This window comes from Saprolegnia diclina, assembly GCF_000281045.1.
Source record: "Saprolegnia diclina VS20 unplaced genomic scaffold supercont1.20, whole genome shotgun sequence".
Taxonomy (NCBI): domain Eukaryota; phylum Oomycota; class Saprolegniomycetes; order Saprolegniales; family Saprolegniaceae; genus Saprolegnia; species Saprolegnia diclina.
Window position 1 is genome coordinate 407,868 of NW_008246087.1, and position 26,316 is coordinate 434,183.

At 59.7% G+C, this 26,316-nt stretch overlaps 17 protein-coding genes across 17 annotated transcripts; 8 read left to right on the forward strand and 9 right to left on the reverse strand.

Annotated features, from left to right (window-relative positions):
- Positions 1–265: 265 nt before the first annotated feature.
- SDRG_07126 (hypothetical protein) lies at positions 266–2,105 on the reverse strand. The gene is made up of 3 exons (XM_008612944.1): positions 1,211–2,105; positions 578–1,156; positions 266–535 (listed from the first exon to the last, which is right to left on the reverse strand). Exons 1-3 carry the CDS (start codon positions 2,037–2,039, stop codon positions 351–353), a joined length of 1,593 nt encoding a protein of 530 aa, XP_008611166.1. The 5' UTR covers positions 2,040–2,105; the 3' UTR covers positions 266–350.
- A 102-nt stretch (positions 2,106–2,207) lies between these two features.
- Positions 2,208–4,006, reverse strand: SDRG_07127 (hypothetical protein). The gene has a single exon (XM_008612945.1). The coding sequence runs from the start codon at positions 3,976–3,978 to the stop codon at positions 2,278–2,280; it is 1,701 nt and encodes a 566-aa protein (XP_008611167.1). The 5' UTR covers positions 3,979–4,006; the 3' UTR covers positions 2,208–2,277.
- Positions 4,007–4,530: 524 nt separating this feature from the next.
- SDRG_07128 (hypothetical protein) lies at positions 4,531–5,395 on the reverse strand. Its single transcript, XM_008612946.1, has 6 exons — positions 5,223–5,395; positions 5,090–5,164; positions 5,004–5,050; positions 4,831–4,953; positions 4,721–4,781; positions 4,531–4,668 (listed from the first exon to the last, which is right to left on the reverse strand). The coding sequence occupies exons 1-6, from the start codon at positions 5,359–5,361 to the stop codon at positions 4,610–4,612; spliced, it is 504 nt and encodes a 167-aa protein (XP_008611168.1). The 5' UTR covers positions 5,362–5,395; the 3' UTR covers positions 4,531–4,609.
- Positions 5,396–5,801: 406 nt separating this feature from the next.
- On the forward strand, positions 5,802–6,482 carry SDRG_07129 (hypothetical protein). Its single transcript, XM_008612947.1, has one exon. The coding sequence runs from the start codon at positions 5,825–5,827 to the stop codon at positions 6,362–6,364; it is 540 nt and encodes a 179-aa protein (XP_008611169.1). The 5' UTR covers positions 5,802–5,824; the 3' UTR covers positions 6,365–6,482.
- A 133-nt stretch (positions 6,483–6,615) lies between these two features.
- On the forward strand, positions 6,616–8,044 carry SDRG_07130 (GMP reductase). Its single transcript, XM_008612948.1, has 5 exons — positions 6,616–6,782; positions 6,836–6,943; positions 7,015–7,159; positions 7,211–7,800; positions 7,847–8,044. Exons 1-5 carry the CDS (start codon positions 6,639–6,641, stop codon positions 7,943–7,945), a joined length of 1,086 nt encoding a protein of 361 aa, XP_008611170.1. The 5' UTR covers positions 6,616–6,638; the 3' UTR covers positions 7,946–8,044.
- A 380-nt stretch (positions 8,045–8,424) lies between these two features.
- SDRG_07131 (small nuclear ribonucleoprotein D3) lies at positions 8,425–8,906 on the forward strand. The gene has a single exon (XM_008612949.1). The coding sequence runs from the start codon at positions 8,475–8,477 to the stop codon at positions 8,814–8,816; it is 342 nt and encodes a 113-aa protein (XP_008611171.1). The 5' UTR covers positions 8,425–8,474; the 3' UTR covers positions 8,817–8,906.
- A 578-nt stretch (positions 8,907–9,484) lies between these two features.
- On the reverse strand, positions 9,485–10,041 carry SDRG_07132 (hypothetical protein). Its single transcript, XM_008612950.1, has 2 exons — positions 9,796–10,041; positions 9,485–9,745 (listed from the first exon to the last, which is right to left on the reverse strand). Exons 1-2 carry the CDS (start codon positions 10,003–10,005, stop codon positions 9,518–9,520), a joined length of 438 nt encoding a protein of 145 aa, XP_008611172.1. The 5' UTR covers positions 10,006–10,041; the 3' UTR covers positions 9,485–9,517.
- A 496-nt stretch (positions 10,042–10,537) lies between these two features.
- Positions 10,538–11,627, forward strand: SDRG_07133 (hypothetical protein; the record flags this gene model as incomplete). Its single annotated transcript, XM_008612951.1, has 2 exons — positions 10,538–10,606; positions 10,656–11,627. 2 exons carry the CDS (start codon positions 10,538–10,540, stop codon positions 11,625–11,627), a joined length of 1,041 nt encoding a protein of 346 aa, XP_008611173.1.
- A 159-nt stretch (positions 11,628–11,786) lies between these two features.
- Positions 11,787–12,554, forward strand: SDRG_07134 (hypothetical protein; the record flags this gene model as incomplete). The annotated part of the gene is made up of 1 exon (XM_008612952.1): positions 11,787–12,554. One exon carries the CDS (start codon positions 11,787–11,789, stop codon positions 12,552–12,554), a length of 768 nt encoding a protein of 255 aa, XP_008611174.1.
- Positions 12,555–12,962: 408 nt separating this feature from the next.
- On the forward strand, positions 12,963–15,188 carry SDRG_07135 (aarF domain-containing kinase). The gene is made up of 7 exons (XM_008612953.1): positions 12,963–13,618; positions 13,676–13,767; positions 13,818–14,096; positions 14,144–14,351; positions 14,396–14,654; positions 14,704–14,847; positions 14,890–15,188. The coding sequence occupies exons 1-7, from the start codon at positions 12,974–12,976 to the stop codon at positions 15,027–15,029; spliced, it is 1,767 nt and encodes a 588-aa protein (XP_008611175.1). The 5' UTR covers positions 12,963–12,973; the 3' UTR covers positions 15,030–15,188.
- A 126-nt stretch (positions 15,189–15,314) lies between these two features.
- Positions 15,315–16,805, reverse strand: SDRG_07136 (hypothetical protein; the record flags this gene model as incomplete). The annotated part of the gene is made up of 4 exons (XM_008612954.1): positions 15,315–15,901; positions 15,963–16,248; positions 16,294–16,513; positions 16,561–16,805. The coding sequence occupies 4 exons, from the start codon at positions 16,803–16,805 to the stop codon at positions 15,315–15,317; spliced, it is 1,338 nt and encodes a 445-aa protein (XP_008611176.1).
- A 110-nt stretch (positions 16,806–16,915) lies between these two features.
- On the reverse strand, positions 16,916–18,342 carry SDRG_07137 (hypothetical protein; the record flags this gene model as incomplete). The annotated part of the gene is made up of 3 exons (XM_008612955.1): positions 16,916–17,773; positions 17,824–18,067; positions 18,119–18,342. The coding sequence occupies 3 exons, from the start codon at positions 18,340–18,342 to the stop codon at positions 16,916–16,918; spliced, it is 1,326 nt and encodes a 441-aa protein (XP_008611177.1).
- A 42-nt stretch (positions 18,343–18,384) lies between these two features.
- SDRG_07138 (hypothetical protein) lies at positions 18,385–19,906 on the reverse strand (the record flags this gene model as incomplete). Its single annotated transcript, XM_008612956.1, has 4 exons — positions 18,385–18,986; positions 19,028–19,313; positions 19,364–19,604; positions 19,656–19,906. The coding sequence occupies 4 exons, from the start codon at positions 19,904–19,906 to the stop codon at positions 18,385–18,387; spliced, it is 1,380 nt and encodes a 459-aa protein (XP_008611178.1).
- Positions 19,907–20,211: 305 nt separating this feature from the next.
- SDRG_07139 (hypothetical protein) lies at positions 20,212–21,254 on the forward strand. Its single transcript, XM_008612957.1, has 4 exons — positions 20,212–20,371; positions 20,416–20,473; positions 20,521–20,972; positions 21,021–21,254. Exons 1-4 carry the CDS (start codon positions 20,348–20,350, stop codon positions 21,162–21,164), a joined length of 678 nt encoding a protein of 225 aa, XP_008611179.1. The 5' UTR covers positions 20,212–20,347; the 3' UTR covers positions 21,165–21,254.
- Positions 21,167–22,491, reverse strand: SDRG_07140 (hypothetical protein). The gene is made up of 5 exons (XM_008612958.1): positions 22,366–22,491; positions 21,864–22,322; positions 21,617–21,815; positions 21,477–21,572; positions 21,167–21,427 (listed from the first exon to the last, which is right to left on the reverse strand). Exons 1-5 carry the CDS (start codon positions 22,425–22,427, stop codon positions 21,245–21,247), a joined length of 999 nt encoding a protein of 332 aa, XP_008611180.1. The 5' UTR covers positions 22,428–22,491; the 3' UTR covers positions 21,167–21,244.
- Positions 22,492–22,755: 264 nt separating this feature from the next.
- SDRG_07141 (hypothetical protein) lies at positions 22,756–24,459 on the reverse strand. Its single transcript, XM_008612959.1, has 4 exons — positions 24,127–24,459; positions 23,361–24,070; positions 23,009–23,302; positions 22,756–22,953 (listed from the first exon to the last, which is right to left on the reverse strand). The coding sequence occupies exons 1-4, from the start codon at positions 24,415–24,417 to the stop codon at positions 22,845–22,847; spliced, it is 1,404 nt and encodes a 467-aa protein (XP_008611181.1). The 5' UTR covers positions 24,418–24,459; the 3' UTR covers positions 22,756–22,844.
- A 1,215-nt stretch (positions 24,460–25,674) lies between these two features.
- Positions 25,675–26,255, forward strand: SDRG_07142 (hypothetical protein; the record flags this gene model as incomplete). The annotated part of the gene is made up of 3 exons (XM_008612960.1): positions 25,675–25,905; positions 25,949–26,122; positions 26,169–26,255. 3 exons carry the CDS (start codon positions 25,675–25,677, stop codon positions 26,253–26,255), a joined length of 492 nt encoding a protein of 163 aa, XP_008611182.1.
- Positions 26,256–26,316: the final 61 nt, after the last annotated feature.

Sequence of the window (26,316 nt, forward strand, 5' to 3'; positions counted from 1 at the left end):
TCCGTACCGGCCACGCTCGTCGTCAATGTGGCTGTTGCTCACGCGACGGCCCGCGACCGCGACCATGGTAACACTTGAATGCGCTGCTGCACAGTGATGATATTTATAGCTCGGAACCCGACCCCTAAAATTTGACGGAAACCAATGAAAGCGCTGCGATTCAGAGTTGTGCTTTTGTCAGTCCAGATCTTTTGTCCAGATCTGGTACAAAAAGATCTGCGCTGCCAGACTGTTGGCGAGTAGTTGAACGTCCTGAACAGTACAGGGAGAGCGCGCGTCTTGAAGCTTACTGAAGCAAGAGGACGCGATCCTCGATTCGAGATAGTGTAAACTACATTCCTGGCAAAAAGCTACTGGCGTCCCTTTTTGCAGGGTATGGCGCTGATACTATGTCGTGCAGCGGGTCCGATGACGCTTACTTTACTGCGTGCGTGGGGCCGCTCGATTATGCGTCGTAGGACGCCAGCCGCGCGTTCGATCGTCGACGACACCCGGCTGCGGCTTTTGCGGTGCATCTTTCTCTTGGCATCGTTGGCTAACATCGTAGCGTCGAGTTGCATCAGGCTATCCAACGTACCGTTGGCGACGTGGGCAAAGAAGAGTACCTTGCGCTCGTCGTCCGACATTTGCTGCTTGTGCTTGGCGTACAGATGGTAGTAGATACTCTGCAGCAGGAGCACGCCCGCGAGCACTTGGAGCTTGTACGCGACGTTGTCTTGAAAGCCGAGGACCGACACGATGTTGACGAGCCAAATGCTCAGCGAGAGAAGGGCGCCGTGCACACCCAAGGGACTGCGAAACGTGCGCGGGAGGTGGGCGAAGCGCTGCTTGAGGTACATGTACCCGACGCACTGGGCTGCGTACGCTGTGAACGCAAACACCATGCCAATGTTGAAGAGCTCGTCGCGCAGCGTCTCAAACGCGCGGACGAGAAAACACATGCCAAACCCGAGAAGCGACCCGAGCAGCGTTGCGATCGGGTGGGTGTGGCTCGGCCCAAACTGCCTCGTGAGCACAGAAGGCAAGAGGCACGAGCTCGCCATCGCCGCGAGGATGTTGGAGTAGGCAAGGACAAAGCCAAAGATGGTCGCAAATGTCGCTGGGATCGAGAGCATCATGGCGTCGGCCGCCGACACGTGCAGCATGCGCTCGTAGCCTACGTAGCATTCCCATAGAACTTGGTGTTCTTCGCAAGGATCTCAAAGCATACCGCGGGAGAGCACAGCGACGTCGGTCGTCATGCTGATCACATCGGGCGCGACGCCGATGGCGGCAACAAACACGAGCACCGCGAGTGCGAAGAGCGTGAGCACGCACGCCACTTGCCCTATAGGAATGACCTCCTTGGGCGCCGGCACCACGTTGCAGACGGTGCTGAGCGCTTCAATGCCGACAAAGAACCACGCAGCGGACGGAAGGCGGCGAAGGAACTCGAGTCCGCCACCCACGATGAGCCGGTTGTCGTCGCTCGAGACGCGGCGGGAAAACTCACTGAGCGAGTAGGCGCCGCCGAGGTAGACGAGTACCAACCCGAGCGAGAGAAGCGCTAGGAAGCGGTTCACGAGCCAAAACACCCGATCGCTGCTCGCTAAGAGCACGTTGCAAACGCCGTAGGTCGAGAGCCACAACAAGGGCGCCATGTCGGGATGGAGCGTCGGAAATGCAATGTACAACATGTCGCTTAGCGTGAGGACCGCACTCGCCGTGTACGCCATGTACTCGAGCGCTTCGCAGCAGCCAATGACCCACCCAGCGTAAAAGCCAATCGAACAGCGCGTGAGGCCGTACGCGCCACCGGAAAAAGCGAGCGTCGACGTCATTTCGGCCATGGACAAGACGAGGCAGACGTACCCGACTCCGAGCACGAGGATAGCTACTGCATTGCTCAGAATGCCCGCGAGGAGCCCCGTGTTCCACGAGAAGAGCTGTCCGCCCAGCACCATCGTGATGCCCAGCGCCCAAATGTCAAACTTGGTCGCGTGGTATTGCAGCGTCAGCGCGGTCGGGCCCACAGCGGCCGATGTCACACCGACCTTCATGCTCCCACGACACGCGACGAACTGAACGGCCGGCTGTCTACAAAGGCGCCAAGAATACGGCGCGCTCGTGACCACCAAAAACCACTCAAAATAGCTCAGCTCGGTTAAGGGCTAGGTGTCGCGGGACTCCGACCCCATCTTCTAGTGCAGGACACGCCAAGACTACCATGTGTAGTACGCAGTATACAGCTCTATTGATCGCGTAGGGCTATGTAAACGGTGCGACGATGGCACGGGCTCACAGCAAGATGAGTTTTCGGGTTTCGACGAGCACGTCCTTGAGGTGCTCGTTCGTCGCTTCCTCGTGTTGAACCTCGCTCGCATCGGAGGCAAGCACTTGGAGCCAGCTGCGAGCAATGTGTTGTAGCTCCGACACGTGATGAGGCGCCTCCAGGTACGCGTCGCACTCGGTCTGCAGCATGTCGACGCGCCGTTCGATGTACAGGACGAGCCAGCGCGTCGACGTGAGCTTGAGCGACAGCGAACTCGATGGGGTCGATGGAAACACCGACAGCGCACGTATATAGTCGTCTTGCGCCCCTGCGAAATCGCGCACCAAGTTTTTTCGATCGCCTTGCCGGGTCCACGCTCGTTGGTGGAGCTCCGGCCACGGCAACGACGCCACGCGCGCCGCGTCACATGCTGCTTCGGCCATCGACTTGGTCGCGTCTGTATAGTTGGCGCGCACCATCGCTTGGAGCGATGCCGTACAGGCCGTCAGTGCGCCTTCAATAGGCGCCGGGTCGACGGCCGTCGGCTCCATCATCTCGGCTGCTACTGCCTCGTCATCGTGCTGACTCGAGGCATCGTCGACCTCTGTCGTGGACTCGGGATCCTCATCTGCTGTGGGTTTGACATCGTCGACCGCCGTGGTTTCGGTTGGTGCAACGGCGGCTCTTATGTCTGCGGCATCGAGCTCGTCGACTGCACCCTGTACAGTTGCCGGCTCGAGCTCGTGTGGTGTCTCGAGAGCTCGGTCGTCGTTCGTGCCATCCAGAGCAGCACGCGTATCGGGTGTCGGCTCCTCATCCAGCAGCTCATTGCCGTCAGCAGAGAGCGAGTCGGCGGCGGCGGTGGTAGAAAGGGCAGCATCGCCGTCGATCGTGACAGCGACTTCGACCACAGGCTCACTGACCGTCGTCTCGTCGTCGGTGGACACCTGCGCCATGGCATTGTCGACCTCAGGCGTACTAGCCGCAACATCTTGAATCTCAACCGCTGCCGATGGCACGTCCTCGGCCGTTGTGGCGTCGGGCGTCGGTGGCACCGCCTCGGAGGCGTCGGGCGTCGTTTCGGGCTCGTCCAGGTTCGAGGTCACGGGCGCGTCTTCCGCGTCTGCGTCGTCTTGGGTCTTGATGTTGCTGCCGTCGTCGCTCGGAACAGCTCGGTCAACGCTGTACTCGTCCACCGTTGTCGCCTCATGCAGCGCCGAGTAGAGCGACGGCAATACTTTCGCCCCAAGGGCCTCGAGGCGCGTCCATGCTTCGGCGAGCGTCACGTCCTCCGAGTGCACTTGATAGACGAGCCATCCTTGGACAGCGCAAATGACGAAACCAAGGAAGAAGCAGAGCCGGCGCCATCGGCCCCGGCGCAGCTCCGCGTCCAAGCGCGCACGCGCCAATGGCTGCGCCTCCGAGTCAATGCGCAAGCCGTGCTGGCGCTTCCACTTGGCATTTTCACGCTCGAACCACCTCTCCCACTTGACGCGGTCGGCTTCGTCGGCCCAGAGCGTCTCGTCGATCATGGCCTCGTCCACCTCGTCGTCGTCGTCGTCGTCGTCATCGACGTCGTCCACGCCAGCGTCCGAGGCTTCTGACGGCGCATACTCCTCGTCATCGTCTTCGTCGTCCTCGAGCGCAAGCGTCCGGAAGGCGACGCCGTCGTCGCTGTCGCTGCTCGTATCGGCGTCATGGCCCCAGATGCCAGCCCGCGTCGCCATTGCTGCTTCAGCAACCGGCGGGTTAAAATGGTGTACGGTAAAAAAACGTATTAAAATAGTGTGATAAACAGGCTGCCCTCGGCACAGTGCAAGAGACACGGTATCCCTTCGGCTTGTACGAGTACTCTCCTCCAAACAATAAGATTGCCATTGGTAATTGCGACCTAGAGACATGTGGTCTTATCAATACATTTACAGCTATTCCGTACTAGTCAAGTTAGTCGAGTCGAGTCCATACCTTGGTCCAAACCAAGCGGTGACCCCCAAGAAGCCGACAACCCCGAGAGTCAAAGCGGCGAGACGGTTCGTAGAGGCGTCAAGCACCAAGCTTAGAGATGCGCAGATCTCTGGTGGCGAGAGATGCATGCAGTGAATTCCAACGGCGTGGCAGCGGTCACTTCCACCAGCGCGAAGTAGCAGCAAGTGTCAGGAGTAGCTGCTTCTCGACGTCTTTGCCAGCCTCTCATCTCTCATCGCTAAGAAGCGTTGGCACAGATCGTACATACTGATGGCGCACCCAACCCTCTAGACGCTCTCGGCCAAAGCCACAAAGGAGCGAAACAATGGAATGCCGATTGAGATACGACTTGAGGGCGCCGTTACTACTACTGGCGTGCACGACTCGAGCTGTCTAGTGTTCGTGGCCAGCGCTCTTGAGGTCGTTCATGTTGGTACCAGCAATTGATTCGCCTAGTAAAGTAGGGACGATAGGACCAAGCACTCAACGCTGCTGCCGGTGTACCAAAGAGGCGGAGGCTCGAGATAGCCGAGATGTCGCCGCCATTGTTCTCTTCGATAAAGAGCTAGGCACCAGAGTCATGATGGACGTGTTTGTATAGTAGAGGCGCGTACCGTCAAGGCCGAGACGCGCTGGAACTTGACAAAGCGGAGCTCGATCGGCGACCCCGATGCGAGCTGCTCGTCGTTGAGCTCGATCTGCTGCACAGGCTCAATGTCCGCAACGTCCGAAAAGCCCTATATACATGCACGTTGAGCGCATACGCTCATGCAGCGACAGGCAGTACCAGGTTGTTGCGGTTCACAAACAGCTTGAGCACACGCGGCGCCGAGTCTACTTTGGGTTCAGCGCGAGTTCGACATGGGCGCCTACCGTCCGTCGGCGCCTTGAGCGCAATCGAGTGGATCTTGACGGCTTCCTTGAATTCCAAGTGGATAATGAGCTGCTCTGCACACGCAGGACGAGCTACCATGAGGCCGCGATGCAGTGCGCATGCGCGACGTACCATCAGCCTCGCTCTTGAGGAGGAGCGTGCCATCGCCGATGAAGAGGTTGGCGAAGCCATAGCTCGGGTCTTCGTTGAGGCAGTACGAGTTAGCCTTGTCGAGCTGCTCGGCGAGGTCGTCAAACTTGCGGGCGGACATGGCTGGAATCGCAATCTGGGGTAGCCGATTCTCCGAATATAGTGTATAATTTCCCTTCGAAATAGCGTTGTTAACACTACTTCTAGGCCGTACCCGCCGTTTATAGTGTACAACATACATCTGTTGTGCATAATAGTATAGGTAATAAAATACTGTACATTAAGGTGTATAGTGTTAGACCTTCGCGGCTGCCTTCACCCAAACCCTAAGTGCTCCAAGTCTATATCGTAGCGCCGCCAGCTCGATCTCTTGCCATTAAGTCCTTCGATCGTATTTTCTCTACCGGTCATGTGATTGCTCGTGGTGGTAAACGCAACACGGGGCTCGGTACGACGCCGCCTGCTCGCAAGGCTCTCCCGATCCCTCGCAAAATTGGGTGTTTTTGAAGCAAACGGCCAGGTGGCAGCATCCAGTTTTAGAGGTCCTCTTGAAATGCATATCGAAAGGCTACGAAAGATCGCACATGGGCGATGCAGGCAGCGACACGCTCCTCGAACGTACCGCACGGCCGCCATGGCTCGCCGACGTCGATGAAGAAGCCGTCGACTACGACCACTTGCCAGTGCGCGCCGAAGACACTCTGGTGCGCTGCAGCGGAATCCTGCGCGACGGCGCCCGCTGTACGAGAACGTGCGTCGTCGACCGTGCGCAGCTCTCGCATCCGCCCAATTCGTACTGCTACAAGCACCATGGGCAAGCCGCGGCCAACTCACATGGCTACGCCCCCCTCGCGGTCTCGGATTTGCAAGTACCACCCCCTACTCGGCGCCAATGCGTTTGCAGCCACTGGACCAGCCTCGCGATGCTCTTCGTTTGCAGCTTCTCACTGGCTGTGTTTTGCTTGGTCCTGGCGCTGGCGCTCCACGAGCCGACGTTGGGCATCCTCGGTGTCACATTCTTTGCTGTGCCAATCGGATTGCTCGGCTACTGTCTTCTCCAAATGATGATGCATGCATTTATACCGTCCCCGCGACCACTCGATGCAGTCGAACTCTTGATCTGACTATGCTACGCGTCGTGGTGGCACATCAGTTGGACGTCTGCGATCGGTCGCCCGCACGAATGGAGCGACGCCAGATTGGTGGCTAAAGATGACTCTATAAAGATCTCTATATGACCAACTTCAGCTTTATCCAAGTTGAACCCGATCGCCGTGGCCTACCGCGGCGCCACGTGGTATGGCGTCGCATCCGGTTTTATGACTCATTCTAACCGGATGCTTCGGTTCGAAAAGATTTTTCCGAAGAGCTCATTTGCCATTTTGCCGCGCTGCAGCCATGCCCCGCCTCGAGACTGACGTGAAGCTGGACTTCAAGGACGTGCTGATCCGCCCCAAGCGCAGCACGCTCAAGAGCCGCTCCCAGGTCGACGTTTCCCGCACGTACACCTTCCGCAACTCGGGTCGCACGTGGTCTGGCGTGGTACGATGATCCGCCGCTTGCCGTCGCCCGATCGACTCATGTTGTGTTCCTAGCCCGTGATCGCTGCCAACATGGACACGGTCGGCACGTTCGAGATGGCCATCGCGCTTGCGCAGCACAAGTGCATCACGTGCATCCACAAGCACTACTCGGTCGACGAGGTATGTAGCATCATCTTGCGGGCAACACTGCAACACGACTTCCGGACGCTTACGTGACGATGGTGCTGTAGTGGGAGGCCTTTGGCGCGGCGCACCCTGACGTGCTTCCGTTCGTGGCCGTCAGCGCTGGCACGAGCGCGGCCGACTTGGAGCGTGTCTCGAGCGTCCTTGCCAAGCTCGACGCGATCTCGTTCGTCTGCCTCGATGTCGCCAACGGTATGTTCTCACCGTCTTCCGTCGCATCGTATATGAACCATGTATCGGTAGGCTACTCGGAGATGTTTGTCGAAGCGGTTCGCCGCGTTCGTGAGGCGCACCCGACGCACACCATCATCGCCGGCAACGTCGTGACGGGTGAAATGGTCGAGGAGCTCCTTCTCAGTGGCGCCGACATCATCAAGATCGGTATCGGTCCGGGCTCGGTCTGCACGACGCGCAAGCAGACGGGTGTCGGCTACCCGCAGCTCTCGGCTGTCCTCGAGTGTGCGGACGCCGCCCACGGCCTGCGCGGCCATGTCATTTCGGACGGCGGCTGCACGTGCCCCGGCGACGTCTCCAAGGCGTTCGGCGCCGGCGCTGACTTTGTCATGCTCGGTGGCATGCTCGCGGGCCACGACGAGAGCGGTGGCGACGTGCTCGAGCTCGGCGGCCAAATGTTCAAGCGCTTCTACGGCATGAGCTCGTCCGTCGCGATGAAGAAGCACGCGGGCGGCGTGGCCGAGTACCGGTCGAGCGAAGGCAAGGCCGTGACGGTGCCGTACCGCGGCCCCGTCGACGGCACGATCAAGGACATTCTTGGCGGCGTCCGCTCGACATGCACGTACGTCGGTGCGAGCCAGTTGAAGGAGCTCAGCAAGGTCAGTTCACGTCCAATGGTATTGCATCTCACATGCTCGTTTGTAGCGCACGACGTTCATCCGCGTGACGCAGCAGCTCAACGAGGTGTTTGGCAAGGCGCCCAACGAGCAAGAACTCGCGGCCAACGCCCCCAAGACCAACTAGGAAGCCGCGTGCGCCAAGCTTAGAAGCCTGACGGCAACGTCGTTGGACGACGCCGTACTACCACTTAAGTTGATAAGATGACTCTTGCATGTACTATCCGGCATCGTCCCTGCTGCTGCTTCCCTTCCTGTCGCCTTGTTGAAGTGGCTTGCTCCTAGTTTACCGCGATCTTGTGATCCGGAGACAATTGTACCTGCGTTTAAACATAAAACGCATGTCTGCAAATACAGAACCAACATACAAACGTGCATACAAGGCAAAATTCGAACTCGGGTCCGAGCACGTTAAACTCGGTGGCCGCCAGGAACAGCGCTACCGCAACCACAGCCGAGGAGCAGAGAGAGCCCAATGATCCATAGAAGGAGCTGTGGAGCCTATGACGAACGTGGCGGCGACAGCGCCTGCATTGAACGCGTTGGTTAAACGCATTGAACCGGTGAGAGGTTCATCCGGATGAACCAGTGGTGTTGCTGGTATGCGTTTTCAGAGGTATTGGCCGTCGAAGCTAAGACCACACAAACCCGTCATCATGTCCAAGTCCTTGGGCGTCCCGCTGAGCCTGCTCCATGAAGGCGAAGGCCATACGATCACGCTCGAGCTCAAGAACGGCGAGATCTACAAGGGCCACCTCATGGAGGCCGAAGACAGCATGAACTGCCAGCTCAAGGACGTGACGCTGACGGGCCGCGACGGCCAGCTCAGCCGCCTCGAGCAGGTCTACATCCGTGGCAGCCAGGTCAAGCTCTTCATCCTGCCCGACATGCTGCAAAAGTCGCCGCTCTTCAAGAAGATCCAGGCGCTCAAGAAGCCGAACGACAAGAAGGCCAAGAAGGGCAAGGGTCGTGGGCGCGGCGCGGCGCCCAAGCCGTAGTGCAGCGCGCAATCGCTAGGAACCACCCACGACTCGTCCTATCTTATAACCACCTCGAATAAATATCGTACACGTAGCAACGTCCTGCAACTGCGCCGACGCCCAGCACATCGACGCTCTGCATGGCTGCCGCCCTCCTCCACGTACAGCCACCGAAGCCAGACCGGGCGCTGGCTGGACGCGCTCAGAAGCCATAGAGACGCCGAGCAGAGTCACCGGAGGCAACACTGCAGTTCGTAAAGGAGGCAGACCGAACCGAGAATTCGGTTCAACTGCACGAAGGAGGCCAGTGAGGTCCTACCACTCGGCCCTCGCTGCCGATGCTCTGCGTGGCAATGACGGCCTCCAAGATGCTCTACCCAGCTGTCGCCCATCAAAGTGGGCGCACTCATGTGCTTGCCTCTTCAAATAGCCCCTCACACTTGCAGGGCTAGCGCAGCACCGTCATCCCGACCAAGTTATGCTCGGAAGATGAACGCAAAGCGTCCAGCAGTGTTCTTATTGCAGGGCAAGGTATAGTACCTTGACGCTTTCGTCCATGCCGTTGCCAACGTCAACAGCACGGGCTCGCTTGCGTCGTCAGCAACGTGCTGCTCGACAGTCCTCTCGGAGCCCTCGTAGCTCGTACCTTGATGGTGCAGTGCTTTGAGACCACAAGAAACCACAAATCGAGAACGCAGTGTATAGTGCATCATGCGATCTTAGTGGCCGCTGTTGTTGTCCTCTTGCAGCGTAAAGACGCGAATGGCCGAGACGCCATTGTGGATCGTCTCGAGCTCCGTCGTCGTGGGGCTCACGCGGCGACGAAGGAGCGTCACGGCCTTGCCCTTCATTTCGGTCTCGAGCACGAGGCTGCCGTCGTCGGCCCACGTCGGCGTGCCCGTCACGGGGCCGTCCATGCTCTCCATCGTCTGCGGCCCATGCCCGACCTAGTCATGTCCTCTTGTATGAGCGAAACGGACGGCAAATCGAGTCGAACCCGAATCTCGTTGGCAAAGTCCTTGATGCCGCCGACGTTGGTGATTGCAATCTTGTCGCCCGACTGCGTCACAGTCTGCACAAGGCGGTTGACGCCAAAGCCCATGATGGAGCCGGCCTTGCGCTTGAGCCAAGCGACGTCGAGCGCCTCGAGGAACTCGTCCATGTTGCGCACCTCGGTGCACTTCCACGTCCCGTTGAAGTCGTGCATGTTTGAAAATGAATCAATCCCAACTTTGAAACACCAAATCTTCTAAAGTTCGTCGGTCGAAGGTCCTTGGCCTTGGCATCAGGCCAGAAGCAACCGATCGCTGCAGGGACAGGCTGGCGGCGGGGCCGCCACTGAACGTCATCCTTGCCACATTCTGCCCGGTCAAAGACACTCTTAAACTAGTAGAAGCCGAGCAAGTCGCCAGTGCTCCGACACCAAAGCGCGGCTGCGCGCCGTTGATCGTGTTGCAGTGCGGACGCAACGAAGCACGTGGTTTCAAGGCAGGCACGAGATGCAGCATATCCTCAACAACGACTACATCTGGTGCCTCATCGGCGGCACCCAGCCAAGGTGTGCACTGGACAACATTAGTTAGTCGAAGTCGCCTCGCAGTCGACTTGTGCGACCAAGACATGCTCGCACCGGATTGGCCCGTCGTGATTTCAAGAGTGTATGCGCGACAGAATGCAGGTCTTCATCGGACGTAACACAGTGCAGTCAACACACGACTGGCGCAAGCATAGTACCAAGCATGGCCGCGCTCTCGCCCGTGTCCCGCGTCGTCCTCGTCGTGGGCCTCGTCGCCGCGCCGCTGTACCTCGTACGCCTTGTCGGCGCCACTGAATCTGGTGCTCATGCGCTGCATGTAGGCGGCGACGTCACTCTCAGCGCTCCTCGTGCTCGCTGTGCTCTACATGCCGCCCGCCGCGCTCTTTGGCTGGATGTACCTCTCGGCAAAAGCGCGGGCAACGTCCAAGGTCAACTGGGACATGCTCTTCCGCGTCTTCTGCGGCGGTCTCTGCCCCGGCGTCCTGCTCGCCATGGTCGTCGAGTCGGTCCTCACAGCAGCGCTCTTCTTCCTCTGCATCGACTCGGCCGACGTCTTTGCGCAGTACGAGCGGTACGGCTCGGCGCACCCGAATGCCACGTCGACCGAGATCCTCTCGCACCTGCACATTGGCCACACGCTGGGCTTCTTCGTCTTTGTCTTTTGCCTGGCGTTTGTTGTCGCGGGCCTGGTCGAAGAGTATCTCAAATATTGGCTCGTGAAAGGCCGCTGCTGCATTGCGTCGGGCTTTTGCACGCCTTTGACGTCGCCCCACATTGTCGACCCGTTCTACACCGTCCTTTGCTTTGCCGCTGCTGGCTGCGGCTTTGCCACCTTCGAAAACATGGGCTATGCCTTCACGCAAGCGACGTTCGAGCCGCAGCTGCAGACCGCGCTTCTCCGCGGGCTCCTCGCCACGCCCTTGCACGTGCTCTGTACGAGCCTCACGGGCATGCGGGTCGTCGCTGCCGAGCTGCGCAAGGCCCAAGCGCCGTTGGAGCCAGCATCAACGTGCCAGGCGCTGGTCGCCACGATCCGCTGCATCTTGCCGGCGGTGGTGCTCCACGGCGTGTACGACTTTCAGATGTTTGTATGCACGGCCCTCTTGCCCGAGTCGACGTACGCATCGATGCTCATGGGCGCGCTCTGCCTCGTCCTCGGGGCGTGGTATGTCTATCGCCTCTATACCTTTATCAACTGGGACTACCAAGTCCTCGACTACAGCGACGCTGCAGTGCACGCAATGGAGACGGGCGCCGAGCTGCAGCCACCAACACCCGGCCACGTGCTGTAGTATTTCCCTTCCTGTCGTCGCCCTTGTAGAGGAATACTATTGTGCATTTAGTGGGATTTATGAGCTTTTATGCGGCTTTGTGCAATGATTTTACGTTCGAGGAAAAGGCGCTGCCGGCCGCCCCCGTCCCAAAGCTCATTTCGCTTTTGCTTTGCTCCGATGCTGACCTCGCTCCTTCTGTCTACCCTCGCGCTGGTGCCGGTCCTCCGCGCCGCCAACGACGGCCACGCGACGACGCTCAGCTCCGACGACGGCAGCAACGCTACCACGGGCACGTGCCAGCTCATGAAGACGCTGCGCAACGCAGCGCGGTACCAAGTCTCGCTGAGCGCGCAGCAGTGGGCGCGCGGGGCCAACTGCGGCCGGTGCGTCCAGGCGCAGTGCTCCAACTGCCCGTCGCCACTGCCAATCACGGCGCAGGTGACCGACCGCTGCGCCGACTGCGCGGCGGGAGACATCGACGTGTCCCGTCCCATGTTCCAAGCGCTCTTTGGCACACCCACGGGCCGCCGTCCGCTCCAGTGGGGCTTTGTCGACTGTCCCGTCGAGGCGACGCTGTCGCTGTGCACCAAGCCGCGCAACACGAGTCTCTACACGATCTTTATCCAGCCCACAAACACCGTGTCCGGCGTTGCCAACATGACCATCGACGGCTTCAAGGGCCGCCTGTCTGCGAATGGATCATACTTCTTCAAGGCGCCCATGCCCCGCAATTGGAGCGACGTGCACATCAACCTCACAGCGACCAACGGCGAGAAGATCGTCGCAGCCACCGTCGCCCTCCGGTCGGGCCGCTGCGTCACGATCCCGTACCAGTTCCAGCCAACGACGGCCGGCGGGGCATTGATCCAGGCCTCGTCTTCGCTCGATAGCGACGACGACATTGTCGTGCCCATGACCACGACGCGCCCTGTGCCGTATTATTAAGACCCCGGCCTTTCTTCCAAAGCTAATCTAACCGTGTACTAGTATGTAATTTTGCTGGCTTGTCTACACCGGCTTGCTGGTAACGACAGGAGCGAGGCGTGTGGCGACGTGCGCAGGAGCTTGCTGCTACGTACCTTGTCCATGCAAGCCCACTGCATGAACCCTTGCCATGACGCCGACGACGAAGCGGCCAGGACCTTTGCAGCTGATGTTCATCTTCAAGAACTTAGTGATGGTACGTGTTGTAGCGATCCCGACCGTAGTAGAAGCAACGATATGCACTTGGTTGGCGTGTAGTCAGTCGGTGCCATCGACTATACTCGATGAAAAGGCGTCAATCGAAGGTCGAATCTTTTTCCGGACGTGGCCGTTTCGACCTATTTTATCCGGATGAACGCAATCGACTTCCACTCATCGAGATGCCTCAGCAAGACTGGATCCGCGTCCTCCGTGGCGTCGGCCTCGTCGCCGAGCAGGTCGTCAAGAACGCCAAGCCGCTCGAAGAGCAGTCCAAGAAGGTGCTTCAGCACGTCGCTGACCTGGCAACGCTCGTGCCCCAGGTCGCGGCCCAAGTGGGCTCGCAGCACCAGCACCATGCGACGCCGCCACCGGCCGACTCGCTCGTACCGCCACCGTCCGAGTTCAAGCCGGCGCCCACCATGACAATGCCTGTGGCTGTCGCGCCTGCGGCTCCGATTACATCGCCTGTAGTCGAAGCTGCCACCATGACGCCGCCCGTGGTGAACGCAGCCACGACGTTGAAGGCGACGGTCGAGGCCACGGCGCCCACGTTTGTCAAGCCCACCGTGCCTTCGTTCGAGCCCAAGGCGCCGTTTGCGCCCGTCGACATGCCGCCTCTGCAGCCGCGCGAGTGGACCGAGAAGCACGTGCCGTCGACGCCGCTCGCTCGCATTGTCGGCTTTGGTGCACTGGCGGCGCGCCTCGCTGTCGGGACAGCCACGGCCGTGATCCAAAACCCGTCCGGCGAGAAGCAGCTCAAGAACGCGCTCATTTCCGATGCGAACGCCGAGCGCCTCGCCGACGCGCTCTGCACCATGCGCGGTGTACGTCCTCTCGTCTGCGCCTCGACTTCAACTCACCAAGCACAATCACAATTCTAGGCGGCGCTCAAGCTCGGCCAGATGCTCAGCATCCAAGACGAAAGCACGATTCCGCCGCAGCTCGCGCACGCGCTCGACCGCGTCCGTCAAGGGTACGAGAGACTGAGACGTTCGCCATCCCTCTCAAGCTCTCGGACTGTAGCGCGCACATTATGCCCAAGGCGCAGCTCCACGCGCAGCTCACCAAGGCGTGGGGCGACGATTGGCGCGCCAAATTTGAGTCGTTTGACGAGAACCCGGTGGCCGCCGCGTCCATCGGGCAGGTGCACCAGGCCGTGCTGCTCTCGGGCGAGCGCGTCGCGGTCAAGATCCAGTACCCGGGCGTCGCCGACAGCATTGCCAGCGATCTCCTCAACCTCAAGCGCCTCGTGACGTACATGAACATTTTCCCCAAGGGCCTCTACATCGACGAGATCATTCGGTATCCAAGCGTGTACCTATGGCCACCACCTTAGCCTTCGCATCTAGTGTCGGCCAGGACGAGCTCACGGTCGAGTGCGACTACGAGAACGAAGCTGCGAACCAGCGCAAGTTCAAGGCGCTCATTCACGACAGCATCCTCCGCGACGGCTTTATCGTCCCCGATGTGTATGACGACGTCTCTACGAGCCGCGTGCTCACCACGTCGTGGATCGCGGGTGTCCCGCTCGACAAGATCACGACGCTGTCTCAGGAGGTGGGTTTTGTTTCAAATTATCAATGTATCAATCGATCTATTAGGTGCGCAACGACGTGGCGCGCAAGCTGCTGCAGCTCACAATGCACGAGCTGTTTGTGTGGCGTTTTATGCAGACGGACCCGAACTGGAGCAACTTCATGTACGACGCGACGCAGCACAAGATTGGGCTCATCGACTTTGGCGCCGCGCGTTCGTACGAAAAGAGCTTTGTGGATACATACTTTGACATTGTGTGGGGCGCGGCGAGCATGGACCCGAAGAAGATGATGGACGCGTCGTTCAAGCTCGGGTTCCTCACGGGTTGGATTTTCGATCGATTTTTCATGGTTTTTCGAGATTTATTGCGTAGGCGACGAGTCCAAGGACATGCTCAAGGCCCACGAGCAAGCCGGTATGGTGGTCGGCGAGCCATTTGCGTCCCACGAGCCGTACGACTTTTACAACAGCCATCTGACGCAGCGCCTCGCGCAGCACACCGACATGTTTATGAAGGGTAGCCCACTTGATACTGTGCGCTGGATTCATACCGACATAGGTCGCTTGACGCCGCCGCCACAGGAAGTGTACTCACTCCACCGCAAGCTCGCGGGCGCCTTCCTCATGTGCATCAAGCTCAAGGCCGTGATTCCGTGCCGCGACGTCCTCGAAGAAGTCGCCAAGCAGTACCAGCGTTAACGATAGACTACATACAGTGCTAGTGCGACCGACACTTGCGACGCCTTTGTACGATCTTGGTTCGTCGTTAATGGTCGATCGATCATCGCCTTCTTGCGTCTTTTAGCAAGTCGTTGCACTGGACCCCTTAAGTCACTCGGAGTTCTAGTTGCACTAACACCCGACTCGCTCGCTGTCGGGCGCTGCGAGGTACGGTACTGTTTTCGTTGTCATTCCGACACTGCAACTCAAAATTGCAAAGTCGTCCATAGCAACTCGAATCTTTATTGGAGACGCCTGGTATTGCTATTCGTTGCACGTAGCGACGACCGAGTCGGACCGCGACGAAAGCGCAGTCGGCGACACGAGCGAATGCCGCAACGAGGCAAGCGGGTCGGTCAGCGGCCGTTGCGAGCTGTGGAGCGTCTCGTAGAGGAATTCTCGCCACGCAGCGCCGAGCGGATGGCGCTCAAAGGCCGGGAGGAGGTCGAGGAACATGTCGGTGACAAGCTCGAGCACAAGCGGTTCGAAAAACGCGTCGGGCAGCGTGTCGACGACTGCGTTTCTCGCACGCGGTCGTTGGAGGCGCCCGATGTAATAGTGGCGCCACTTGGCACTCGCGCGCGTCTGCAGCGGCGCCGACACGTCGATGCAAGTCGCAAAGATCTTCCACGCGCGCTTCCGCGTCAGTACTCTGACGGGAAAGCGCCGCGCCATCTCCCACGACAAGATCGCATCGAGGTGCAAGGCGAGCCGGCAATAGTCAAGAAAGGCCCGGGCGCCTTCGGACGTTTGTAAAAAAGTATGGAAGCGGTAGAGCTCGGCTGCAATGTCGCGCGCACCATGTACGGCCCCCGCCTCCATGGCATCGTCGACCGTTTTGCCGGTGCGCACTAGGTGCGCGCATGAGAGGCTGCCACGTCATAAAAATCGAATCGAAAAATATCGACGCACCAATCCGGTGGACGGATGGCACTACGTGGAAACCATAGAACGTGTGCGGTGCGACTTGAGCGAGGATGATGTCGAGGCCGTAGGACGAGAGCATGTACCACTGAAGCTTGGCCGCGCAAAGGCTCACGAGACCAAAGACACTGCACGCAGCGACGACGCTATAGATGGTGCGCCGGTACACTTTGTGAAGTTCGTCGAGGTCGTCGACGGCCTGCAAGTGCCGTGCGACATAGAGACTGGCAACGACAAGCGCCGACATGACGAGCACGGTGGCATACACCGCGCCCTATTCGCTTCATCAAGACATGCTCATGATAGAGGAACAACGCACTGGCGTCCAACAGGATGCTTCTGGCGACATGACGCTGCCAACGCTAAAAAGGGCCAAGGCGGTTGCCACTAGGCACAAATAACTCTGCAGCGTCGGCATGAGGAAGCGACGACACCACTTGATCGACACGATTGACCGCGTCGGATCACGGTGCTGCAAGAGGGCTTCCGCGAGCTTGAACCGAACCACGAGGCTTGAAGCAACGAGTAGAAACCATGTGCTAATAGTTCATAGTCGATGCATCAACAGGTAGACGAGGGCGCGTACCATGCAAGCGTGGTCAGTGCGATCCAAACGACAAGCGCGTGACACCACAAAGCACCGCGCGGGTCCAGTAGGCGCAGTAGCGGTGGACTCGTCGCACCGAGGTAGGCGCCAGCACCGATGCTTGCGATCGCAACGGGCCGCCGACTTCGGATCCAGCGGTGCTTGCGGTGCCAGAGATAGAGTCCAAGGACCGCCGGCATGTAGCTACTGAGCACAACCGACGCGATGAGCGGCGCGGGCTCCATCCTTCCGACGCGGCGGTTTCTTATCTGCGTCGTCGTTGCCGCCTGTCTAATTTTGGACGCAATGACGTGGCACCACAAGGGACGTTGAGACGTTGTGCGTCGAAACAGGCTCATGTCGCGACGTCGTCTTCGTTGCGCGAGACGGGAATAGGCTCGAGCGGCGACGAGATCACAAACGAGCTGCGTCGCGAGCCCGAGACGCGAGCGCCCGACTGAGTGCGCTGGGTCGTGTGGACGTTGTAAAATCGAAACTCGTGCCACGCAAGCCCCAGCGAATGCCGTTCAAACCAAGGCAGCACGTCAAGGTACAAGTCCAAGACGAGGTCGGTCATCAACGGCTCAAAGAACCCGCGCGGCAATGGCGCGTCGTCGGGCTGGATGCGCAAGCGCGAGGTCTTGAGCTTGGCCATGTAGTACGGCCGCCAGCGTCGACCTGCGTGGGTCAAGAGCGGCGCCGAGGGGTCCATGCACCTTGTGTAGAGTTTCCAGCCGCTGCGGAGCGTCCATGGTTTGTTGGTGCCACGCTCGATCGCCTTCCACGAGAGCAATTCCTCGAGGCGGAGCGCGAGCCGGCAGTATTGAAGAAACACGAGGTAGGTATCAGGTCGTCGGAGGAACCGCTGGAAGAGCGCAATGTCGTCCGGTGCCACTGCATTCGGCTCGACGATACGATGGCGCATACCGAGCTGGTACAAGGGCGGAACGACGTTGATGAGAAAGAGCGTGTGGGGCAAGAGCACGCATAGGAGGGTGCCGACGCCATAGTCGTTGAGCATCGATCCTTGAAAATGCGACTCGACGTAGCGACCACCACCGACACCGAGCAGCACGACAACCGACACTTGCAGCGTGCGCTGGTAGGCCCACTGAAGGCCATAGACATCGTCGACCGCGTAGAGCATCACTGATACGTACGCGCCGACGGCACCGAGAAGCGCGAGCGCGACACCCATGTACAGCTGCGTCGACTAATCGATTGAACATAAGAGTGGTCTAGTAGACAAGACAGAGGCCGCACCGGTGACAAGCACGTTGTGGCTTCCAAGACCGCTGACGACGGCGCGTCGAGAAGCCCAATGACGCACCCCAGCGATACCAGCGTTGTAAGAAGACACGCACTGATATGGACGGGCGGATGCAGCCCAAAGCGCAGCCAGCGCAGCGAATCCAAGACGGCACTCTGGAGACTCATCGCGTTGAATAGCATCTCGGTGACGCGGTAGCGCAGCACGAGCACAATCGCAGCCGTCACGTACGCCGTACTAGCCATGAGCGCATGAGCACCATCCTCTTGACATAGCTACGACATGTACCTGCCGGCTATCCCGAGGCCAAACCATAGGAGCGAGATACTGCATGGTACCTCGGGTGTCCACGCGGTCGCGGGCCCCACGAGGCTGCAGAGCCAGGCGCAGAGCGCGGGAAATACAAGACGCATGCGTGGCTGCAGCACCCGCGCGCACCGACGAGCCCACCAGAGCGCAAGTGTCGGCGGCATGTACAGCGTCAAGACGACGGCCGCGACAGCCGCGTCCATGGTCGTTTCCAATTTTGGCGCCAAAAATATAAAACTGCAAACTCACGTCTCGTCATCATGAAACCGGGACGAGATCGTCGACATGGGAATCGGTGCCAGGGGCATCGAGACGATCGCCGCGAGCGACGGGCCCCCCGAGATGCAGCGCTGCGACGCGTGCAAGTGTTCGTAGCGAAACTCGCGCCACGAAAGCCCAAGCGAATGCCGCGTAAAGTCGGGCACGAGGTCGTTGAACATCGAGACGAGGAGGTCGTTGAGGAACGGCGAGTACAAGTCCCACGGCAACACGTCAGGTCCGCGCGCGCTCGTGGGCGCGCGGTTCTGAAGCCCATGCGGGTTCGCGAGCTGCGACCGGTAGTAGTCGCGCCACTTGGCCGCACTCGGTGTCACGAGCGGTCCACTTTGGTCCAAGCACTCGTCATAGACAGCGATTGCGGCGTCACGCGTCGTGAGCTGCGTCATAAAGTTCCAGAGCGTCGTGTACGCCAAAATGTCTTCTAATCGCAAGGCGAGCCGGCAGTACGCAATAAAGTCGTCGAGCCCGGCCGGCTCCTCGAGGTACTTGCGAAAACTCGCGAGCTCGTGCAGCGAGCGTGACGCGGTCGTGTCACCACTACCTATTGCGTCGTGGACCCGCGTGGCACCTACGTGACGTTAGCCCACGACGCGAAACGCGTCGTCGTACGCAGCAATGCCATTGGCTGGACAATGTTGAAGTAAAACAAAAGGTGCGCGAGAAGCGTCGTGACCATCGTCTTGATGTTGTACGTTCGCAGGAGCGTCCATTGAAACTGCGACTCGGAAAACGTGACAAACCCGAGCAGCCAGAGCACGCCCACGACGTGCAGCAGCGTCTGCGCATACGTGCGGTGCAAACCCGCGAGGTCGTCGACACTGTGCAACGCATACACAACGTAGAGCACGACGCTAAGGACGATACCAAACTGGAGACCGATCGAGACGACCATGGCCTAGATGTAAGCACTCGGGACAGCCTGCTTGGTGCGCAGAGAGGACGTACCGGTGTCAAGCAGCCATTGATGGACGGGCTGAGAAGGGTAGCTGTGTCCGATGCACTCAGCGTCGCGACCAGCGCGAGCGCCACGAGTGCAGCGCAGGCGCGGCGCTGAACGCTTCGCTGCAGCAAAAAACGATAGAGCCGCATCTTGGGGTATGGCTGCTCTGGGTCCAGCGGCTGCGCGAGGACTTCGGTGACGCGGTAGCGGACGACGTGCGACACGGCGACGACCAAGTACCACGCGCTACGCCGATGACGTTTTGGCCTCGAGCGATACACAGAGGCAAAGGCGTACCTTCCAAGGACGTTGAACGCTGCCCAGACAACGTGCCAGTAGCACGAGAGATTGTGCGAGAGCATCATCACTTGCTGCAGCGGGTCGGCGACCGCATAGACCATGACACAGGCGGCAGCGAATGCCATATCGAGCGGCTGCCGGCAACGCAAATGCGCCTGCCGCCGCCGGCGAACATACAGCGTCAAGAGCACTGGCATGTACGCGGCGAGGACGACGACAACGACGAGCAGCGCGGCTTGCAGCTCCATCTTCTGTCTGCCGCTGTCTTTTCTGGTGTCTATTTTGGTCATGCGGGACGAAGACGCTGCAGTGGAGATCCCACTAGCGCCGCCTTACTTGTTGAATGACGTGGCAGCGTGGTAGCCCACGCTGTTGAGGCTCGAGCAGCCATATCCGAAGCTACATGACCTCGAGTGTGTAGAACACGGCGAGCTCGCTGCATTCCGCCCAAGTGGTTGAAATCAAATAGAGGATTACAATTGCAGAGTCCTTGGCCTTGGCCTTGGCCTTGGCCTTGGCCTTGGCCTTGGCCTTGGCCTCGCAACGCTATCCGAGCGACCACGACCCAACTTGGACCAGTGTACAGGCAGCCGCGCCAACACACTCGTCCCGATGCGCAAGACGTCGCCCATCAACTTGCGGCATAAAGATAACCTACAGACAACGGTTTTGTTTGGGACCTCTGGGCGATGATGGCATCGGTCGTGCCCCAGGTCCCCTTGACGCTTCCGCGCTCGCATCACCGCGTTCCTTGTAGGACCAAGTACCTCTCTACGACGGCAAGGAAGACGCCAACGGGCTGCGGACGGGCTCGGGTGCCTCGCGTGTCGTCGCGTCACCTCGCTCACCGCGCTCGGTGTAGGCAAGCTCGTCTTTGCAAACGACGACACGTACGTCGGGCAGTTTGTTCAGGGCTATCGGCACGGCGCCGGCGTCTTTACGTACGACCATGGCCAGCGCGTCTACGAGGGCGAGTGGAAGCTCAGCTTGCGGCACGGCAAGGGCAAGGAGACGTGGCGCGTCGGCGACACGACGCTCTACAGCTACGAAGGCGAGTACGAGCGAGGCAGCCCTCATGGCTACGGCCTCGAGCGCAAGAAGCTCGCCAAGTACGCGGGTGAGTTTCAGAACGGAAGAAAGGAGGGACATGGCCGCATGGTCTGGCCCAACGGCGACAGCTATGACGGGCAGTGGCGCGACGGCCGCATGTGCGGTGTCGGCAAGCTCGTGCGCGCCATTGACGGCAGCTCGTACGACGGGCACTGGGTACACGGGCTGCGACACGGCCGCGGCAAAGCGATAGGTGCCGACGAGGTCCGTGGTTCGAGACTGCTCCGATGCTTTTGCATTATATGTGCTTAGGTCTATGATGGGCTATGGAAGGAAGGACTGCGACACGGCGACGGCACGGTCGTCGCCAACGCACACGAGCGCAGCGGGGTCTGGGACAAGGGCGTCCGCCTCAAGTGGACCACCCCCGAGAAGCTAATTCAGTCGCTTCGATAGACTATTGCACAAGAGACAGAACACTATATCAAAGCCACGTGGTTTAGAGTGAGTTGGCTACGAGACGACGCAACAAGTTGTCATTTGCGGGCCAGAATGTCGAAAAAGTACTGCGACTCGAGCGCGCCGTCCTCGGGCAAGTCGGTGCAATGCACTGCGTTCTGGACGCGGTCGACGCCAAACCGCGCTCGGATCGTGCTCGGCTTGAGCTCGCGCGCCATGTCAATGTCCCACGGCCCCGCAATCTCGCGGAAGCGCTGAACCTACAAACATGGAGTGTGGTGCTGCCACGTCATCACGTCAGCATCGTACGACTTCACCCGAGCCCTGCAGCTCGAGCGCGATACACGGACCGCTCGTCAAGTGGTCGATGGCTTCGTTAAAGTGGGGCACGACGCCATCGTAGAGCTACAAAAAATTAAAGTCGCCGGGCGCGTGGGTTCGAAGCGGACCTCAAAAAACTCGGACGCTGACGTGCGGTCGAGGCGGAAGAGCTCCATGGCCGAGATGTGCAGTCCACACTCTAGGATCGCGTCGATGACGGAGCCGACGTGGCCTTCCTTGAGTACATGCGGCTGGATCACGCAGCACGTGCAGTTGGTAAACGTTGCGGGCGACGGCCACGGCTTCTCGACATATTGGTCGTGGAGCCTACGCGACACCGTACTGAGCAACATTGGGTGGCGCTGATCTACGTACTGTTGCGCTTCCAAGGTCGACGCGGCGACTTCAAGCGGGTGGTTGAAGCGGCTTTGGACTGTCGCGGCGACTTTGGGCAGGCGCTCAATGGCGCAGTCGCCAACCACCTCGATGGCCACGACGGGCATGCGGTCGCGCAAGAACATCTTGACAAACGAGAGCGTGAGCTGGTTGTGCTGGAGCTGCGTGAAGAGCGCGCCGAGCGCCGGGAGATGCGAAAGGAGCACGATGGATTTCTGCGCCTGTTTCGCAAGCTGGCTCGCCGTGTGGCTGTCGAGGTACTCGGTGAGCTCAAAGTGGCGGCCAAAGAGCACCACTTTGCCGCCGAGGAAGAAGTCCTTTGCGACCACCGTTGCCGGGCACTCGGTTTTTTTCAGAAAGAGCTTGTTGGTCTTGCAGTCGAGGATCTCGACGTGGTGGCTGTCGTGGAAGTAGCGCACGTTAAAGTTGCGGTGCATCCTAGATCACGACCATGACGTGGCAGCGTAGCATGCGTGCCTACTGCGCATGCTGGTCGAACCACTTGGCCTTGAAGCCGTAAATCGTCTCGCGAACCGCCTGCATCGCAAAGGGCAAAGTGCCCGAAACCGGCGCTTGGTGCGCGTTTGGTTGCGTGTTTTTATATTGTACATTCCCAATTATCATCAATGGATAGAAACACGCAGCCAAATCGAATCGAGCGCTGGCAGCGTAGCAAGGCTGATGTAATCGGTCGCTCGCGTAGGACTACCTCGTCACCGTTGTCGGTGGCTAATACACACTCTGCGTACCGAGTCGGACACCAAACTAGTCGCTTCCACCAGTGCTAACGTGCCCGAACAAGCTGCGAGAAGGACCATCGCTCCGGACCCAGATCTTAGTGCAAACTGGGACAAGGTGCTCCACCGTCGATGGCACGAGGAAATCCTCGCCGTGAGCCTCGTATGTAGGTAGGAAGGAAGGACACGTGACGACGATTAGGATTAGTACAGCGGCAATAGGCTATAGAACGTGCTTGGTTCGCTGCATATCGCGGTTCGGGTTGAAGAACTGGGCTTCGATCGAGACGCTTGCGTCGCCGCGGCCGCAGTGCACTTGGATCATGCGCGCGCTACACAGAACGCCCATGAGCCATCGAGAGCAAGTACGGCTACGAGATGACGGACCTCGAGAGAAACACTTCTTCAAACTCAATGTGCGGGCACGACACGTACACGGCAATGACGCCAAAGTCCATGTGGTGCAGCACGACCGAGTCGTCAGAAATCGAGCACTGCGCGCCGTTGACGGCGATCCAGCGCGGCGTAAAGTGGCTGCCGTACGAGGCGTCGAGCACCTGGAAGGGATGGACGCCGATCGACAAGAGCGTCGGCGACACCGGACATGACGACATGTTTTGCACCACGAGCCGGAGCTCGACGATCTGCATCACCGAGAGCGTGCCGTCCCGCCACACGGATCTAGATATCGCATGTCAGACACCTTGTCCATCGAAGTAAGAGCAAGAAAACAAAGTACCGGGTCGTGCGCGAGTTGGAGCGGCGCGCGAGGACGCCCCAGAGGTCGAGGCCCTGGCCGCGGCCCATGGCGACGACCGACTCGTCCTTGGTGTACGCGCCGCGCGGCAGCAGCATCGACTGGTCGAGGTACTTCCACTTGTGGTACATGGCGGTGAAGGACCGCGTGAGGAGCAGAATCTCGTCCTTTGGGATGCGCCAGCGCTGCATGATGAGCGCTTCCCAGAGGTACGCTTGCTTGCCGTCCATGATGCGTCGCTTCCACTCGTGGGACGTCTGCGCGACCCGTGTGAGCATGACGCCGTCCAAGAAGCGGAGCACATGCGGGCATGTGTCGACGAGCACCGAGAGGCTGCACGACGGTGAGGAGGATGCCATCGATGTCGTCGTCTTGGGTGCCTTGCGTGGCTTCTTGTGCATGACGGCCTTGTGCGTGCTTGGCAGATGCATCGTGAGGCGCGGCGGCGCGGCGTGGGCGGCCGAGACGAGGGGCGTGATCGAGCAAGGAATCCAGAGCATCGTCGAGCCGTTGCTGTGCAAGGTCGGCGGGGCGCTGGTCGTCGCGACTGCTGCGTGGTGGTGGTGGGCAGGGGAAGCGTTCAATTGCTGCTTTAGGCGCTCGTTCTCGGCCTCCAAGGCGCGGATGCGCTCACAGGCGTGCTGGATGATCTTGGCGCGGCTGTTCTTGCGGCTGTTGGGCAGGCGCAACGCCTACAGATAGAAGAGCCGTGTCAGTCTCGCCATCATGGTCGTCGTCGTGGACGTACCGCGAGAAGCTCGTCAAAGCCCGCATTGACTTCGACACGCGTGATCTTGGCGCGCGACTTCTTGCGCTCGTAGCTCATGTCTTGGTTCGAGAGGCCGGCGCTGCTCTCGTCCATGTCGTCGTCAAAGGAGGCGCGCGGCGCGTCGCCGCGCTGCTTGCTGTGCATCCAGGCCATGGATTCCGGCAGCGCCGGCGCATGGCCTGCGGGCGCGCTAAAGAGCTGCGCAATGTCAACGTCCCAGAGGCCGTCGCCATGCGCTGTGAACTCGTCCGCCCGCTGCTGCTGCTCCATCGCCGGATGATGACTGGACCAAGGTCGGGCAATATTTTTGGCCCGTCGAAATATTATATTCAGTCGCCCACACTTGAAGTTCGTTTTCTTTTCTTTTATATTTCCGTTGTCTTGTGATTTCTATACAACGGTCGCGCCATTTCAAAATAATTTTCGAGCAATTCAATCGCTCGAAATCCGGCGCAGTGGCGGAGGCCAGCGCCGTGTCCAGGTCGCGATGGCCGGCGACGGTCCCGGCACCGACGATGGCCACGATGGCCCGCAGCGCCCGATCGCGCGATGAGCCTGCAGGCGCAGCCTGGACCGGCGCGGCTACTGCGCGCGGCGGCGTGAGGCGGCGGCGCCACGAAGCGACGGACGCCGTCGACGCGACATGTGGCGCAAGTCGTTGGATTCCTGCCATGTGCAATGACCCTCATACAAGCTGGATCGCGACGACGAGTCACGCGCGTGGACGAAACATGGGCGCCGCGCGGAAGGAAGTCCCCACGGGCGTCTCTCGTAAAGAGACGAGGCCCGCACGCTACCGTAGAGGCAGTAACCTCATGGCGTCGTCGGCGAGTAGCTCGAACGCTGCGGTCCCACGCGACCAACTTCAAGCGCCCATCCTCGCAGAGATGCATTCGAGATGCGATCGCAACACGTGGTTGCACGCGTGGGTGCTCTGTGGACGCGACGTCCCCAAGTGCCCATCCCTCGCTCCTCATCAGTCCAATGTAGCAGAGGCGATGGACCGCATCAAGCTCGCGCTTTGGACGGTCAGAGGGTCGGCGAGTCGATGACCTAATGACCTGCGTCGCTCTCGAGAGCGTACACTGTACGCCCGGCGATGGCCGAGATGCCTACTGCAACCTGGTCGGGCACGTGCATACGCGGCGAGCCATTGGTCCACGCGAGTGACGCCTGTATCTTCCCAGTCGACCGCTGATCGCAGCTTCAGCAGGCACAGTGATCCTACGGCGACTGGAGACTGGCTATCGACCTGCTCTGTGCGACTCGGTGTGACCCTCTCTTGGCCGCCCGTCAGGCATTGCTAGTCTGTGCTACTATAGTGTATTTTTGATTTGCGCCGTTGACAACCACGCCATACGTGGCACGCTGCGCGAGCAGCAAGCGTCGCTGGTGCTGTGCGTCGAGCTCCGTATGCAGCCTACCTCTGGTTTGCATTGTTGATTCGCGAGCGGTCGCTGAAACGGGTGTCGTTTCCGGTAAAAGGGCAGCAAAGATCGCGGATCTTCATTTTCAAAAGACCCGACGATGGAGAAGGAGGCCGCGCTGACGCAGCACCAAGGCGGCTTGGCCGAGTACCCGAGCCGCAAGCCACTCCAGAAGGCCCTCGTCGTCTCGATCTTCGTGTACCTTGTGTCGTTTGCCTTTACGTGGTACAAGGTGTACTGGGACACGCTCATCTCGCTCGCGTTTGTCGTCCTTGGCTACTATGCCATCTACGACCCCAACAGCCGCCCCATGGGCAAGGCCTTTCACCTCGTACGTCGGCCTATTACTCTCGCTCGTATGCTGATGGCTGTAGTTTTATCTCGGGCTCATGCTCTGCATTCTGCTGCACACGATTGCATTTGCGACGCTCGTCGCCGAGCTCGTGAGCAGCCAAGTCGAAGCGCATCTCAACCTCAAACTCATCAACTCGCCCACGGGCCTCGTCATCTTTCTCATCATCCTCGAGCTCGGCTACATGGCGCTCACGGTACGACCAAGCATTCTCATCTTGCTTTACGCAATGGACACACTAGGGCGTTGCGATCGGGCTGTGCTTCCGCCTCCGGTGCGAGGTCGACGGTATCGTTGAAGACCCGAACGAGTACCACGAGCTCCTCTAAGAAGCGCTCGTGACGTGTGTTCTATAACGTCCAATGTCATGTCAATTGTTCATTTTCATTT

Excerpts from the sequence above, each read along its gene's own strand:
- SDRG_07126 (XM_008612944.1), bottom strand. The coding sequence starts at position 2,039 with ATGAAGGTCGGTGTGACATCGGCCGCTGTGGGCCCGACCGCGCTGACG. Across the intron at positions 1,157-1,210 it reads CGTCGCTGTGCTCTCCCGCG|GCTACGAGCGCATGCTGCAC; the intron begins GTATGCTTTGAG and ends AATGCTACGTAG. Across the intron at positions 536-577 it reads CTTTGCCCACGTCGCCAACG|CCAACGATGCCAAGAGAAAG; the intron begins GTACGTTGGATA and ends CTACGATGTTAG.
- SDRG_07127 (XM_008612945.1), bottom strand. The coding sequence starts at position 3,978 with ATGGCGACGCGGGCTGGCATCTGGGGCCATGACGCCGATACGAGCAGC.
- SDRG_07128 (XM_008612946.1), bottom strand. The coding sequence starts at position 5,361 with ATGTCCGCCCGCAAGTTTGACGACCTCGCCGAGCAGCTCGACAAGGCT. Across the intron at positions 5,165-5,222 it reads CCTCAAGAGCGAGGCTGATG|AGCAGCTCATTATCCACTTG; the intron begins GTACGTCGCGCA and ends CTGCGTGTGCAG. Across the intron at positions 5,051-5,089 it reads GCTCAAGGCGCCGACGGACG|ACTCGGCGCCGCGTGTGCTC; the intron begins GTAGGCGCCCAT and ends AACCCAAAGTAG.
- SDRG_07129 (XM_008612947.1), top strand. The coding sequence starts at position 5,825 with ATGGGCGATGCAGGCAGCGACACGCTCCTCGAACGTACCGCACGGCCG.
- SDRG_07130 (XM_008612948.1), top strand. The coding sequence starts at position 6,639 with ATGCCCCGCCTCGAGACTGACGTGAAGCTGGACTTCAAGGACGTGCTG. Across the intron at positions 7,160-7,210 it reads CTGCCTCGATGTCGCCAACG|GCTACTCGGAGATGTTTGTC; the intron begins GTATGTTCTCAC and ends ATGTATCGGTAG. Across the intron at positions 7,801-7,846 it reads AGTTGAAGGAGCTCAGCAAG|CGCACGACGTTCATCCGCGT; the intron begins GTCAGTTCACGT and ends GCTCGTTTGTAG.
- SDRG_07131 (XM_008612949.1), top strand. The coding sequence starts at position 8,475 with ATGTCCAAGTCCTTGGGCGTCCCGCTGAGCCTGCTCCATGAAGGCGAA.
- SDRG_07132 (XM_008612950.1), bottom strand. The coding sequence starts at position 10,005 with ATGCACGACTTCAACGGGACGTGGAAGTGCACCGAGGTGCGCAACATG. Across the intron at positions 9,746-9,795 it reads ACTTTGCCAACGAGATTCGG|GTCGGGCATGGGCCGCAGAC; the intron begins GTTCGACTCGAT and ends GGACATGACTAG.
- SDRG_07135 (XM_008612953.1), top strand. The coding sequence starts at position 12,974 with ATGCCTCAGCAAGACTGGATCCGCGTCCTCCGTGGCGTCGGCCTCGTC. Across the intron at positions 14,655-14,703 it reads CAAGCTCGGGTTCCTCACGG|GCGACGAGTCCAAGGACATG; the intron begins GTTGGATTTTCG and ends TTTATTGCGTAG. Across the intron at positions 14,848-14,889 it reads CACCGACATGTTTATGAAGG|GTCGCTTGACGCCGCCGCCA; the intron begins GTAGCCCACTTG and ends ATACCGACATAG.
- SDRG_07139 (XM_008612957.1), top strand. The coding sequence starts at position 20,348 with ATGATGGCATCGGTCGTGCCCCAG. Across the intron at positions 20,372-20,415 it reads TGGCATCGGTCGTGCCCCAG|GACCAAGTACCTCTCTACGA; the intron begins GTCCCCTTGACG and ends CGTTCCTTGTAG. Across the intron at positions 20,474-20,520 it reads CGGGCTGCGGACGGGCTCGG|GCAAGCTCGTCTTTGCAAAC; the intron begins GTGCCTCGCGTG and ends CGCTCGGTGTAG.
- SDRG_07140 (XM_008612958.1), bottom strand. The coding sequence starts at position 22,427 with ATGCAGGCGGTTCGCGAGACGATTTACGGCTTCAAGGCCAAGTGGTTC. Across the intron at positions 21,573-21,616 it reads CAGCGTCCGAGTTTTTTGAG|CTCTACGATGGCGTCGTGCC; the intron begins GTCCGCTTCGAA and ends AATTTTTTGTAG. Across the intron at positions 21,428-21,476 it reads TGCAGGGCTCGGGTGAAGTC|GTTCAGCGCTTCCGCGAGAT; the intron begins GTACGATGCTGA and ends CCATGTTTGTAG.
- SDRG_07141 (XM_008612959.1), bottom strand. The coding sequence starts at position 24,417 with ATGGAGCAGCAGCAGCGGGCGGACGAGTTCACAGCGCATGGCGACGGC. Across the intron at positions 24,071-24,126 it reads GCTTTGACGAGCTTCTCGCG|GCGTTGCGCCTGCCCAACAG; the intron begins GTACGTCCACGA and ends TTCTATCTGTAG. Across the intron at positions 22,954-23,008 it reads GAAGAAGTGTTTCTCTCGAG|CGCGCGCATGATCCAAGTGC; the intron begins GTCCGTCATCTC and ends CGTTCTGTGTAG.